Source organism: Misgurnus anguillicaudatus, chromosome 15 (genome assembly GCF_027580225.2).
Source record: "Misgurnus anguillicaudatus chromosome 15, ASM2758022v2, whole genome shotgun sequence".
In the NCBI taxonomy this organism is placed as follows: Eukaryota; Metazoa; Chordata; class Actinopteri; order Cypriniformes; family Cobitidae; genus Misgurnus; species Misgurnus anguillicaudatus.
Genome location: NC_073351.2, coordinates 25,561,534 through 25,577,043, shown reverse-complemented (window position 1 = coordinate 25,577,043; position 15,510 = coordinate 25,561,534). Strand labels below are relative to the sequence as shown.

The 15,510-nt window shown below is 38.7% G+C and overlaps 1 protein-coding gene across 1 annotated transcript in view; it reads left to right on the top strand.

Annotated features, from left to right (window-relative positions):
• Nucleotides 1–15,510, top strand: part of itpr2 (inositol 1,4,5-trisphosphate receptor, type 2) — a 108,714-nt gene that overhangs the window by 72,306 nt on the left and 20,898 nt on the right. Inside the window, exons 40-45 of the mRNA XM_073853660.1 lie at nucleotides 56–236; nucleotides 5,769–6,013; nucleotides 7,273–7,473; nucleotides 7,645–7,755; nucleotides 10,031–10,132; nucleotides 10,251–10,367. Of these exons, the coding sequence (XP_073709761.1) occupies nucleotides 56–236; nucleotides 5,769–6,013; nucleotides 7,273–7,473; nucleotides 7,645–7,755; nucleotides 10,031–10,132; nucleotides 10,251–10,367 (957 nt within the window). The remainder of the gene's footprint in view (nucleotides 1–55; nucleotides 237–5,768; nucleotides 6,014–7,272; nucleotides 7,474–7,644; nucleotides 7,756–10,030; nucleotides 10,133–10,250; nucleotides 10,368–15,510) is intronic.

Sequence of the window (15,510 nt, the reverse complement as noted above, 5' to 3'; positions counted from 1 at the left end):
CTGGATCTCACAGGTGCTTGTGTTTTGATGTAATGTTTTGTTTTTCTCCCCTTAGAACTCTTTTTATAATCTGCTACGCAAGCAGAAGAAGTGTGAGAATTTCTTCAAGGTCTTCTACGATCGCATGGAGCAGGCTCTGAAAGAGATTCGCTCCAGCGTGTCAGTCAACATGTTTGAGCTAAGCTGCAGGAAGAGAGAGGAGGAAGTAGAGGGCCTGGGAATGAGACATAAAAAAGGTAAAGTTTGGTGTTTCTTTGCAAAACATGAGATAAACTTAGGAGCATGGAACTATCAAGATACACCCGGCTCATACTTTACCTTAGAACGGAGAGAGAAAAAATTATACATTTCTTTTTGTATAAGAATTGCACTAATAAGATTCATAGTAGTTTTTTCCCATTGTAGTTGGGTCAGTGACAAAAATCGGTTTGGCAAGATGAGAAATTCAAAAATCTTTTTAAAAAACTTTAAAAGTTTTAAAAGCATGCATCAAGTTTATTTCAATGCACATAGTGTTTTTATGATGATTTTATGCAATAAAAAATTACATTTGCACCATTTTTATGAAAGTTACGATTGAATGGACATGAAAATGTCAAATGGTGTAACCACCAATTGCGCCAAAGAATGAGAAATATTAAATATTTTATTCCCCTGATGGCATGTAAGCGTAATCATATATTTTTTTTTTTATATAATTTTATTAGTCATTTCTAAATGTACATTTTAATGCGTTTTTGTAATATTTGTCCGGACATATGCTGAAAACAGCTTTGTTTTCTAAATAATCTTTGGCAAATGTTGTTAAAATGTATGTAAAATGTATGTAAAAAATCATATTACACATTTTTTATGAATATATTTATATTTTCGTTTAAAAAAATACTAGTTACACCAACTGACACAGACCGGTTACACCAGGGGTGTCCAATCCTGCTCCTGGCGATCGACTGTCCTGCAAAGTTCAGCTCCAACCCAAATCAAATACACCTGAAGCAGCTAATCAAGGACTTCAGGATTACTTGAAAATTGAAGGCAGGTGTGTTTGATTAGAGTTGGACCTGAACTCTGCAGGATAGTCGATGGCAAGGAGCAGGATTGGACACCCCTGGGTTACACCATATTGAGATTTTTGCAATTATCCCCCAAATATTCTTTCAAAATGAAATAAAACCAGAACTTTTAGACTTGGTCCTCAAAAAAAGAGTATGCAAGTAATCTACAAATTTATTTAGAAATTCTAATCCTTTTACATTTAATAGAACCAATAATAATTTTCTCTTACCTTTTTGAAGTGAAATATGACCCACAAAATACATTGATAACTGTTCTTTGTGGGATTCACCAGAAGGTGTTTTACAAAAAAAGTTAGGGTTTTATTTTTACGTTTTTTAAAGCTCACGTAACACACGCTGTTTCTGCATTTCGGTTGTCTTACTTACTCAGAAGACTCAGAAATCTTACTTACCGCGTGCAACTCGTCATGACCCGGGTGGGAAAATCCAGCGCATCAAACACACATGCAAAACTCCGCTGCTTCCCCGGATAATAAACTATATCCATTGTTTTCATAAGGCTGGATTTCTTCTCCTTACATCTAAAAACACACTTCATCTTTCGTGCCATTGTTGAGTTTTGAAATTAAACAAAGCTGAGTGGCGTGATAAGATGTTTGCAAGCTCTAGCGTCTCCCGCTGATTGACGGGTGGAAGGGGTTTTCCGGGGGAAGTGCCCATATAAAGAAGTGATACGTATAGAAAACCCCTGAAACGTCAGTTGGACCTGTAATCGAAAAAAACTTTCTGAAACTTGTACGAACCCTGGCAAAGTGCATTCGGCACAGAAATACTCAGAAATACGCCCAACTGCTTTTTTGACACTTTGCCTACGTTTAGCCTGAGGAAACAACTATATAACTGTGTTAATAAGTCCCCCCCCCCCCTTAACAAAACTTTTGTTTTCCGAACATTTGGTGTTTGACAGATCTTCACTTGCTTTTCACTTTAATGTCAAAGTTCACAAAACAGTACTAGGTTTGAGTACCTTAGTGCCTTTATAAAACAATTACCACAGAATACAAATATAAAATTTTTTCACACTCAGTCTATGGATAATACACGATAATACATGAAAAATAATGCTCCCCATTATGCGAGTGATCCTAGACTCAATTCCAGGATGTGTTTGCGTTAACACAGAAGGCACTCTGGGATTTTTTTGCCAATTTTCTGGGATCAGCTCTCTGTGTGAAAGGGCTTAAAATGTTTCTTCACATATGTTTATGTTGGTTAGGGTGGCTGCTAAGGGTGCTGCTCAGTGATACGCCATCCAATTCTCATGAATTGCCTATAAATAGCAATTTTCCAATTTTGCTTGCCTTTGATACGCCAGTCCTTCCCATGCACATCTTTTCGTGCATTTTATGTATTGGCTTCTCTTTTTACCATTGTCGCTTGGGATTGGGGTTAGAACTTTCTGTTGCATAAAATGACATCCTAGACCAAATCCCAATCCTAAACCCATCTCCAAGCGACCATGGTTTAAAAATAGACAAAAAAATGGAGAAACGTGTACTTTAAATGAAATCCTAACCCAAATCTAACCCCAACATCAAGCAGCAATGGTTTAAAAATAGAAAAAAATTGAGAAACCAACCTGTGGATACAAAGAAATGTTGGGTGCAGCAGTCATAGCTATGTTTTATGGTAAATAATACACAGCTACTGACCAATCAGAATCAATGACATTATAATGTTTCATAATATAATATAATGTAATAAAGAAAAACAATTAGAAAAAAAGTTGCTGTTTTATCCTACTCTTGTGCTTTGTTGAAATATATCACTTGCAGAGGAATCAGGTGTGACGTCTGGTTAAAGCCTTAAAATAAACCTTTTCTAATCACTCTCTCGGTTTCTTGTTACAAATATAGACGTCTCCTAACTGCAGTGTTCTGCTTTAACATACATGCTTAATCTTAAAGCTCGACCCTGACTCTGTAAATGACACGCTGCATTTGCACTATAATTGTGTCATTGGTTGTATGAATAGGCGTCTCTGACAAAACAAGTGTTCCTTAATGCACAGCTAATCATGCAAGTGCGGTTCATGCCCGAGGCAACGTTAATGTCAAGACATGCAGACGTATGAATAGCATTCGTCCCCGTTTCATTTGCTGTTTTCTATGTCACATGAGGTCACGTGAGGGGTAGCTGCCAGTTAATCAAAGGCTGGCTGTTAAAATGATGTCTTGTTTAACACTTCACAGATGATAAAAAGAGTTCGCTTGATGTAAAAGAGAAGCAATTATTGACTGTTGCTTGTACTTGAGATTTAAGATTAAAGTGATTTGGTTTTCAATAAACTGTTTCATCAGTACTGAAATACCAATAGCAGTAACTGCAACCTTGTAATTGAATAAATAACAAGAAAATAAATATGTTGGCCATTTGGAAGAATATTGTTTGCATTTGACAGTAAATTAGGTACATTTGTGATTATATATAATATTATAAATAACAATTTCTTTACAAAGTCAAAATGAAAATAAAATACAAAACTGCAATTTGTTTTGGATTTTTCAGCCTGATCTCACGAATATCCCTGGGATAGTCATGGAATTTTTTGCTCATTTTTCGGTGGCATTCTCACGGATCTCCGCATTTTTCTGTGGCCCTGCTACGGACTGTCTTTTTCCGTGGCATTCTCACGGATTGGTTACTCAACTGTTTTGTCCTATTTTCTTACCATTTTCGCTTTGGTTTAGGATTAGATTTACATGAACTGACATCCCTACCCAAACCCAACTCTAACCCTAACGCCAGGCGACAATTGATTAAAGTTTAGAAAATATAAAAGAATACATCAGGAAAAATAGTATAAACCAATAGTTAAAGTGACATACTAACGCAAACACCAGATCTAACCCTAAACCGAAGTGAGAGTGGTTTGAAAATAGGAAAAAGCAGTTGAGTAACCAACCCGTGAGAATGCCACGGAAAAAGACAGTCCGTAGCAGGGCCACGGAAAAATGCGGAGATCTGTGAGGATGCCACGGAAAAATGAGCAAAAAATTCCGTGTCTATCCCACAGAACTTTGAGAGATCAGGTGGTATTTTTTACAAATGACTTAGCTGTGAGCTTCATTATTTAAAAAAATGAATGTGCCATCATAATCTTAATCAAAAACGTTAATGGGTCAAATGGTATGGCAGGTGGGCGGGGTCCAGGAGATCGTTGCCATTAGCAATTACCAATACGACCCAACTTCAAATGATCCAATCAGATCCCGATAAGCCCTACCTTATTTTATTTCAGAAGTTGATTTCACTCGGATATATGTCACCACGTGGAAAATAAGGCAGTCGATACTTCAATTTCATTGCGAATTTAAAGCTCCCATAACACAGGCTGTTTCTGCTAATCTCATGTTAATCCTGACTACCTATAGAGTAGTATTACATCCTTCATATATCTAAAGAGTGTTTAGTTTTATCAGATTTATAAAAGATAGATCAGCTATTATTTCCAAATAAACCTGAGCTCCTGGAAGCATACCAAGGGCGGAGCGAGACACGAGCAAGCAACACACACAAAACATCATGCCACTTTCTCTTGATAACTTATGATTCACAACATGTTTGTGTCGTTTACATTATACGCACAACCGGCGCAACGTCATAGTATGTCTCTGAACAGGTTCATGCCCACTTTTGGGGGAAAACAAACTAGACTTCCCATTGACTTCCATACAAAATAGCGGAACAAAGCAACATTCGTACACACCCGGCAGGCGTAAATAACTTAAGATATCACTCAGATTAAAATGTTGAGTAATTATCTGTCCACCCTGCCTGCCATAGAGCGCAAAAGATACATTAACACATTTAATTTGGTCAATATAAAAACATGTCCCTTTTATTCTCACAGCGTCAAATTTGCGTAGCAACGCTTCCCATTGGCCAGAGTGTCTTACCCGGACATTTACTTGAGTCAACAGGGAAGCCTGTGAATGATATTACTTCGGATTTATATATGATGTCTTTATATTTAGAGTACTGAGTGCACTTTTCCGTCCAGCCGTACAACTACTAGCATTAATGATATTTCCAGCAATCACTGGATGGCGTTGTTGCACACATTTGACGCTGTGAGAATGAAAGGGACATGTTTTTATATTGACCAAATTAAATGTGTTAATGTATCTTTTGCGCTCTATGGCAGGCAGGGTGGAGGGATAATTACTCGACTAGTTTAATCTGAGTGATTTCATAAGTTATTTATGCCTGCCGGCTGTGTACGAACATTTTCGTATGGAAGTCTATGAGAAGTCTAGGGGCGGTGACGAAATTTACAATCAAGTTCGCGGATGTGCCGGTAGTCCGTATGTTCCCTACAAAACACAGACATCTGATGCAGTTTTACTTGCCCCCTACGACTTATGACCTTGTTGGAACCACTCCATTTCAACAAAATGTAGCGGTAAACAGGTTGATTTCATGTCAGCTCTTGGTTTGTGTGCGCGTGCGCTATTCTGGTTAAAGTGCTTGTATAAGGACTTCCACTGTACTTCCTGCACTGAAATTATTTAAGAAATAAAGCAAGATTGTTACATGTGAATCTTTCATGTTCAAAAAAACTCATTTTTGACACTTTACCTATGTTTAGCATGAGGAATGCAGTGTTAATAAGTCAGAATGCATGGAATAGCTTTAGTCCCCCCTTTAAATAACAGTTTACCTAATAAATTTACCTTTCGCTTTTTGAAGTTCGAGATTCCTTGCTCCTCCGAGAAGAGATGCGAGGTCAGCTGAAAGATGCCTCCTCGGTCACATCCAAAGCATATGGCGTCTTTCGTCGGGAGCTGGACCCTGAAATGGAGCTGATGGGAAATGGAATGGAGGGGGTAGAGGAAGTGGAGGAGGAAATTCAGATGAGCCAGGCCATCACCATCATGAAACCCATCCTGCGGTTCCTTCAGCTGCTCTGTGAGAACCATAACAGGGATTTGCAGGTGTTGTGCAGCTTTACTGTTTTCTACATAAGGAAAAATAACTTTAAAATCTTTAAAGGATTGGTTCATTTTCTTTAAAAAAATCCAGATAATTTACTCAGCACCATGTCATCCAAAATGTTGATGTCTTTCTTTGTTCAGGCAAGAAGAAATTATGTTTTTTGAGGAAAACATTCAAGGATTTTTCTTATTTTAATGGACTTTAATGGACCCCAACACTTAACACTTAACTCAACACTTAACAGTTTTAATGCAGTTTAAAATTGCAGTTTCAAAGGACTCTAAATGATCTTAAACGAGGCATAAGGGTCTTATAGCGAAACGATCATCATTTTTGGCAGGAAAAAAAAAAAAAATGCACTTTTGGACCACGGCTTCTCGTCTGTCTCTGGTCCTGTGGCGCGCCCGCGCGCCCTCACGTAGTACAACATCACATCAGGAGGTCACGGATAACGTATGCGAAACTACGCCCCAGTGTTTACAAGTGTGGAGAAAGAAGACCGTTCCGACGTTGTTGTATGTCGAATGATATTAATTAATGTCTTTGTGTCAGTTTATTGTTTAAAATGGTCCGCAAATGCGCGCTTCATACATGTAACACGTGACCTTTTGAGGTCATTACGCCATTACGTGAGGTCGCGCTGTGGCGTCACAGGACCGGAGGAAGACGAAAATTGTGGTTTATAAGGGCATATTTTTTTTCTTGCCAAAAATGACAATCGTTTCGCTAGATAAGACCCTTATGCCTCATTTTGGATCGTAAGAGTCCTTTGAAACTGCAATTTTAAACTGTATTAAAACTTTAACCTGTAGGGGTCCATTAAAGTCCATTAAAATAAGAAAAATCCTGGAATGTTTTCATCAAAAAACTTAATTTCTTCTCAACTGAACAAAGAAAGACACCAACATTTTGGATGACATGGTGGTGAGTAAATTATCTGGATTTTTTTAAGAAAATAAACGAATCCTTTAATTTGACGGAGTACGGTCCCGTCAAAGATTACAATCAAACTTTGATGCTCCTCGTCAGGTTTACATTTTCTCAAATCTTAAAAAGTTACATTTTCCATCATAAGAAGAAAGCACCTTGTTTGAAAAGTAAAAAATTGCAGTGAGGATCAACATTTCAGGTTGCCCCAAACCTAATATGGAAATGTGTCTTAAACTCAGTCTCAACAGAGAGACCAATTACTGCCATTCAGGACATTTGGATTAAGGTTTGTGGTGTTATTTCAACTTTCTAAATGCTCTTTACACAGAACTTTTTGCGAGATCAGAGCAACAAGACCAATTATAACTTGGTGTGCGAGACGCTGCAGTTTCTTGACTGTATCTGTGGAAGCACAACGGGAGGTTTGGGGCTGCTGGGTCTCTACATTAATGAGAGGAATGTGGACCTGGTCAAACAGACGCTGGAGACCATCACAGAGTACTGCCAGGGCCCTTGTCACGAGAACCAGGTACAGTTTGGTTTCAAATGGGTCCTGGTGTTAGATTTGGCACTGAACTTGTTTATGGCCTGATTATGCCAAAGGACCGACTTGTAAAAGTCTTAATAAACAACGAGCCGTTACCTACATTGTTTCAGCTTACGTCCTTAGGGTGATTAAATTATGCATTTTCTCCCGCAGTCATGCATAGCCAGGCATGAGTCAAATGGCATTGACATCATCATAGCCCTCATCGTGAACCAGATTGATCCATTGGGGAAGAACCGTATTGACCTTGTGCTGGAGCTGAAGGTACTTGTTTGTGTATGGTTGCTCATGTGGCTTGCAAAATGAGGCAATTGATACAGTCATAATAAGGTTTTACGGATGACAAAGTGACTTGTTTTGATGCATTACAGATTTTTGGTGTGTTAAAGTGTAGATGGTGCATAGCTTTTTTCATTCTTGTTTGCTCTCAGGTCACTTTTTACATTTTGCCTTTATGATGTTTTTAGTGGTTTTGTTTTGAGATTGTGAAAATTAGGAATGTCTCTTACAATAGTGTTTACTTGCATACATATTAAGGGTGTCACTATTTTGATTTTAAATTGAAATCGATCAAAATAAAGTCTCAACCTCGAACTTCAAATTAAAAAATGGAATCGTCGATGCTGCCACGCCCCAATGTCACGTCCGGTTGTCTTGCCAAGCGGGAAAAAAACACGTGTTGAGTGCTGCGAGTCAACCTCCTCTAACTTCCTCTAACTCCTCTAGCTAGCTACAGCCAGTTAAAAGATAGCATGGGAGATGCAGGAGACACCACGCGAGCTGCTCTTTACATGGGAAACAAAAAAACAGCACGCGCCTCCCGCCTTCAGCTGAACTCAATCAGAGCATGCGTGCGTGCACAGCAGAACGGCGTCTGTGACAGAACCGGTCGTTTCTCTGAACTGAGATCTGTTTAAGTTTCACAACAACTTATTTCAGTTGCTTAATGCTGCGTTTACACCAGCCACAATAAAGGGCGTGAAGCTCGAGTGATTTCAATGTTAAGTAAATGTGAAGACGCATTGACGCGCGTCTGGAGGCCTCGCAGCGCGGATGAGGCGTTTGGCGCGGCACGGAATACGCAATGGTGCTTTTTGAGCATTTTGCGCTTGAGGTGAATTGCCGGCTGACGGCTGAGTTGAAAATTGTGAACTTTGGCGGAATTTCGCGCCGCGTTAATGCTACGTTTACACCAACTGCGTTTCAGCAGTCAAAATTGCGAATAGGTTTGCCGCTTGAACAGTTTGAATGCATTCGCTCGTCTAGAGCGAAGTAGACGCGTGGAAAAAGCAAGCATTTGATGCGCGTCAGAGGCAAAATTCGCTTCTTGTGGGAGGGGCAAGTGCTATGCGGTTGTCTGTTTTCAAGATGACTGATGTTAATTGTGCATTTATGGAGAGAGTTACCGGTTTGTATTTGGTAACCTTACTATAGGGGGAAAATAAACGGCGCGTGACTCAAAAGTGAAATGTGTATCTACAACTTACCAAGTTTCCCAATGTCCTCACTGACACTCTTCCAAGCGAGGTCCTTTATTCCTGTCTCTATAGAAATAAGAACTTGTGTCGTATAGCTCCGGGTGACTGCTTACAGACAATATCAAGCGTTCCTTCAGGGTGAATGAGTGACTCTGGGCGGGGCTGCAGCCACAGAACCAAGCAGGCTCCTGATTGGTTAATGCGGGGCAAAATTCCGCCAAAGTTCAAATTTTTCAACTCGGGCATCAGCCGCAATTTCGCAAAATGCACAAAAAGTACCATTCGCGTATATCGCGCGAGGCGCTGAATTCGGAACTAGACACGCAAATGAAGCGGAATTGCGTCTTCCGCGCCTCATCCGCGCGTCAACGCGTCTTCACATTGACTTAACATTGAAATCACTCCCGCTTCACGCCTATACCGCGGCTGGTGTAAACGCAGCATAAGAGTTGTGAAAACAACATTTAAACATGACTTATTGGGGTATAGTCTCACAATCACGTCTGACGGTAATAAAAGCGCATTTCTAAGGTGCAAAGAACTGACAGGAATGTTCATCTGACAGGAAGTTTTGTTTGATCAGGTATGTGTGTGTACCATATTTTTCCACTGGCAACACAACTAACATGGCAGGGCATTTTCGGGTTCAAGGTCAGATATTATATTTCATAAAAGTCTAGTCTAAAAATGGCATGGGTGCTTTCAAAAAAAAAAAAAAAACGAGAATCGAATAAAACCGTGACCTTAGAATCTAAAATGTAATCGAATCAAGGATTTGGAGAATCGTGACACCCCTAATACATATGTAATAGTGCCTGTGAAAACACGGCAAAAGTTATTTTTATTTTTATATAAAATCATCCTAAAAATATAACCTTGATATCTTTAATATTGACTGAGTAAGGTCATGTCAGAGAATAAATCATTGACTAAATTCAAAATGTGATGCTTCTAATCTCATATTTCGATTTTAGCTAGAATTTCACATGCGTGGTCACACATTACATACATATACTTACAAGCATAACTGAAGACATATACTTAAAAATGTCCTTTTTCAGAACAATGCATCTAAACTTCTTCTGGCCATCATGGAGAGTCGTCAAGACAGTGAGAATGCTGAGAAGATCCTGAGCAAGATGACAAGATGGGGCAATGAACTGGTGGGCTAAAAAATATTTTTATTTTTTGTTTGATCATGTAATATCAGTCAAAACATCTGTATTTTATTATAAATGTCATTTATTTACGGATTATTAACTGAGTATGTATGTATGGTAGGTTGATGTGATAAAGGAGGTCTACAGACAGGGAGAACAAAGTGAGATTGACCAGGAGACATCAGATCAGATCAGACCTAAAGATGTCGGCCATAACATCTACATCCTGGCTCATCAGGTGAGATTTAGATTTATTGTATTGCAAGGCATGTAAACTAGAATCTTACGGCATCATAGAAAGTTCACGACCGTGCACGTGCACATTGGCATTGTTTTTTATAGAAAAGCCCTCTGAGGTCTCTGGTGAGGAAATCCTCCAGCCAGCTGTGTGTTTCTCTTTCTCAGTCTTTCACTTCCTCTTGTGTTCATGTCGGGTTCAGACATCTGCCAGACAGTTTATTTCTGTTGCTAATTGGCTGCTTTTATTATGACTCCATCATAACATCAAGTATTCTTTCATCTCTGTTTTTTAAGATTCCCCTGCAAGAACAAAATGTGCAATTATGCAAAGCTCTCTCAGCATTTGCTTTGAATTAGTTAAATTTTGAATGGCGCAAATACCAGCCATAACACACGCGCAAACATTAGTAAATCGCGACGCATGAATCATTAAAATATTCTCCTTCTAAAAATGTTGCATTTGAAAAGGAAACTACTAGAAATGCATATGCAATAAGGTCAGTCGCAACTAGACCGCATCTTTTCAGCATTAATTATCCACTTTAGTAAATCCCGACATCGTTATTTAACGCCAAAATGATGGTTTGCACTGACGCAAGCTGTTAGTAAATCTGGGCCATAATCTCTTATTTGATGCAAGTGCTTACCTGTTCCTCTTTACTTTGTTAAAGAGTGTAGATATATCTCTGTTGTTATGGCCATTACGCATTACTTAAAAGTCAGTGGGTCTCATTCTAAGCATGCGTACACACAAATTTGTGTGTGAAATGTACGTACGAACTGGAAGTGAATCTGCTGGCTTTTTGATCGCCCCCTGGTGGCTGGATGTAGTAGAAGTCATAAACTTCACCCTCTCCATGCAAACGAATGTATAAAAAATGACTCAAAATAAAAAATAAATTACACTTCCAATAAAATTTTCCAAAAGTTGTTTTTGTTCCTTTAAGGTAGTTGTTATCATGCTGAAATGTGTTCAATTGTTAATTTTTGTGATAATTTTTTAGCTACTAATTGATGCTATAGAAATGGGGCGTGTCGTTATGATTGACATTTGTGATTGACAGCTTCTCTGAGCGGACGCTTTAAGGGAAGATTAATATAGCTAACTATTAATTTTCGATTTCGGTGTTATTTCACACCGACTTAATGTGTTTTAGCATTTTTTAGCAAGCCAGCCAAATGAGACGTTCAAGGGGCGTGGTTGAATCAGGCATGCAAGCGTTCGGATGGAAGTTTGATAATGTGGCTCCGCCTCCGGGCTCCATGGACGACATAGATATGTACACTAGATGTCACCTTGGCTACGGCAGTTCATTGGACTGAATGCGTCAAATAGAGCCGCCATCTTGAAACAGGGGAACCCCGCATCAGCGTCATTGTAGGCAATGGTGTAACGGATATAAAAGCACCATAAATCGTCATGAATGCGATTTTCTTGGTTTACTTTTGGTTCGTTTCAACAGTCAGTCATGTATTTAGCATTGAGTCGAGAAAAAAAGTTTTGATATTATGAAAATCTACTTTTTCTAATTATAATGTATAGTGCTAGGAGGCCTAACATCCTTACGCAGCACAAAAGTCCGGCATTAACAATGAATCCGAAGTACAGGCGAGATAACAGCTTTACCTAGATACTTCCTATGACAAGACCCCTGTTCCAAGATGGTGGCGGTTTTGACGCATACTTGGAACCCCAAGGCGACATCTAGTGTATATATCTATGCATGGACGATTCCTTCTGTGCATGCCCTGGCTCCAAACTGATGTTTTTGTGTAACATGTCAGTGCCCATCGTAGTACTTTACAATAAGTTCATTACAATGAAGGAAAGTGGTGCTGGATCATCCATCTTCTTTTTTTCAGTCTATAGTACAAACGTTTTCACAATCAAATCATTCAACAAAAAACGTTCGTACTAAACTTTCTTTTAAATGTACGAAAAAAATGCAAGAACAACTTATACCACACATACGCAATAATCACGTACGCTGTAATCAATTACTACACTATAATTGTACATATAATATTATAACATACTGTATTATTTATATATAATATTTACATAATTATATTTTATATTATAATCATATTTGTTATACATTATTATGTACGTTATCAATATTATTATATAATTTTTTTATGTTATTTATTTATTTAGTTAAATAAATTGGCGTACACATGTGTTGTGAATTAGGCAGAAAGTGTTCGTAAAAAATGTAATGTGCATGGATATGAAAAACTAGACTTGGTGTCCCAAAACAGCTTAAACATTGCCATAGAGCATCTGCAAAGAGAGGCACAGATCAAGACTTTCATCAAATGATGGATTATATTTCACTTTAGTTTTTCCAAACTCATTCATATGCCTTTAGTACACTATGAACATATAAAATATGTCACGAGTCGTGAGTTATTAATGTTTTTGCATCTTTATAAAGCTAGAGAAGATGCGATCGCAATCCATGCCTACTGTTTTCGTTCTGAAGAACAAAAAACCTGTTAAGGGGTTGAATAAACTAAGTTTTTAAGTAATATACTTTGTGAATTTAACTGTTTGTGATCATGTGTGATCCTTCTGTGTTTATGTGTTACAAGGAGATTGTATTGAGAAAGTATTGATTTTGTGTCAGCCAGGCTTTCTGTTTTGTGTTTTTGTGTTTGTGTTTCCAGTTCTTCTAAACAAATTCCTGATGTTAGCTTTGATGTAAAAAAAATTAGCATTGGGAACATTGTTTGAAAGATTGCCTTCTTGAACAAGAATAAAAAACTACATCCTTCTTAGATTCTTGAATACCACACATGATTTGTGTTCCATCTGCTTGTTTCGAAGCAAGAAAACAACCATTAACAAACCTGTTATGTGTCACACAGATGTATCCTTCTTGGAGGTTAAAGGGTAATGGTCTCTCTTTTAGACTGGTTGTCCAAAAATAACTTTTTGGGATGGGCATGATAGTGTAGATACTGTCCCAGGCTTGATATGATGAGCAAACTTTTTGGGCCCTGAAAAGAGGATGCTGACCCGAAACATTTTGACTACCGGGCCTTTGTGACGACCCTGTTCCCCGCCACTGACGAGTTAACACATCAATTAAGAGAAAACGGTTCGCTGCCAACGACGAGATTTTTCAGCAATCCGTATTTCCGCTATTATCCACCAAGTGGCGCTGTTACCCAACTTATAAAACGCGGAAGTATCTTCTTAGGGCAAACAGCTCAAACTCTGTGTGTTTTGAGGATTGCTCTGAATTTGATCTCTATCAAAAGTCCTTCGCAAAAGCGCAATCATCTCACATTTTTTGCTCAAAATTTGGTATTTTTGAAGAACCCAACCCATATTTGAGAAGTGATAAAAAGAGAACAAATTAAGGTAGGATGAATTTTTTGTTTGTTTGAAAGCAGAGAGTCTGTTCTTTCATTTTATACACTCACCTAAAGGATTATAAGGAACACCTGTTCAATTTCTCATAAATACAATTATCTAATCAACCAATCAAATGGGATGGGGGGGGTGTCGTCCTGGTCAAGACAATCTCCTGAACACCAAACTGAATGTCAGAATGGGAAAGAAATGTGATTTAAGGAGCGTGGCATGGTTGTTGGTGCCAGACGGGCCGGTCTGAGTATTTCACAATCTGCTCAGTTACTGGGATTTTCACGCACAACCATTTTTGGGGTTTACAAAGAATGGTGTGAAAAGGGAAAAACATCCAGTATGCGGCAGTCTTGTGAGCAAAAATGCCTTGTTGATGCAGTCTTGTTGTCAGAGGAGAATGGGCCGACCGATTCAAGCTGATAGAAGTGCAACTCGTTACAACCGAGGTATGCAACAAAGCATTTGTAAAGCCACAACATGCACAACCTTGAGGCGGATTGGCTACAACAACAGAAGACCCCACCGGGTACCACTCATCTCCATTACATATATGAAAAAGAGGCTACAATTTGCACGAGCTCCCCAAAATTGGACAGTTGAAGACTAGAAAAATGTTGCCTGGTCTGATGAGTCTTGATTTCTGTTGAGACATTCAGATGGTAGAGTCAGAATTTGGCGTAAACAGAATGAAAACATGGATCCAACATGCCTTGTTACCACCACTATGCAGTCTGGTGGTGGTGGTGTAATGGTGTGGGGGATGTTTCTTGGCACACTTTAGGCCCCTTAGTGCCAATTGGGCATCGTTTAAATGCCACAGCCTACCTGAGCATTCTTTCTGACCATGTCCATCCCTTTAGGACCACCATGTACTCATCCTCTGATGGCTACTTTCATGTCACAAAGCTCGAATCACTTCAAATTGGTTTCTTGAACATGACAAGGAGTTCACTTTACTAAAATGGCCCCCACAGTCACCAGATCTCAACCCAATAGAGCATCTTTGGGATGTGGTGGAATGGGAGCTTTGTGCCCTGGATGTGCATCCTACAAATCTCCATCAACTGCAAGATGCTATCCTATCAATATGGGCCAACATTTCTAAAGAATGCTTTCAGCACCTTGTTGAATCAATGCCATGTAGAATTAAGGCAGTTCTGAAGGCGAAAGGGGGTCAAACACAGTATTAATATGGTGTTCCTAATAATCCTTTAGGTGAGTGTATATTGTATGTTTATATACAGTATTTAAAGAAAAAAAATTCTGAAAGGCATTACATTTTTGTGAAAATCATAAAAAATGCTGGCTCTGGCTGTTTTTTTTTTAAATGCTGGCGGGGAAAGAGTGAAGTAAATAGTTCTTTACTTAAATAGATAGTTCACCCCAAAACAAAATATCTGTCATTATCTCACCCTCATGTTATTCTGATACTGAATGAGTTTCTTTATTCTGTGAAACACAAAGACATTTTGATAAATGATAGGAAGCACAGTCAAAAGGGTCCCATTGACTTCCATAGTATTTGTTGTTCCTACTATGGAAGTCAATGGGTACCGTCAACTGTGTGTTCAGCAGAATAAAGAAACTCATACAGGTTTAAAACAACATGAGGGGGAGTAAATTATGTAAAATGTTTATTTTGGATGAACTGTTCCTTTTAGTTCTTGCAGAGCATTATTGATTCCTTGTTGCCTTCCAATTCTGTCATCTGTTGGAAAAGATTAACATATTGTTTTCAAAGCACTGTTTTTGATTTAGGGGTCTG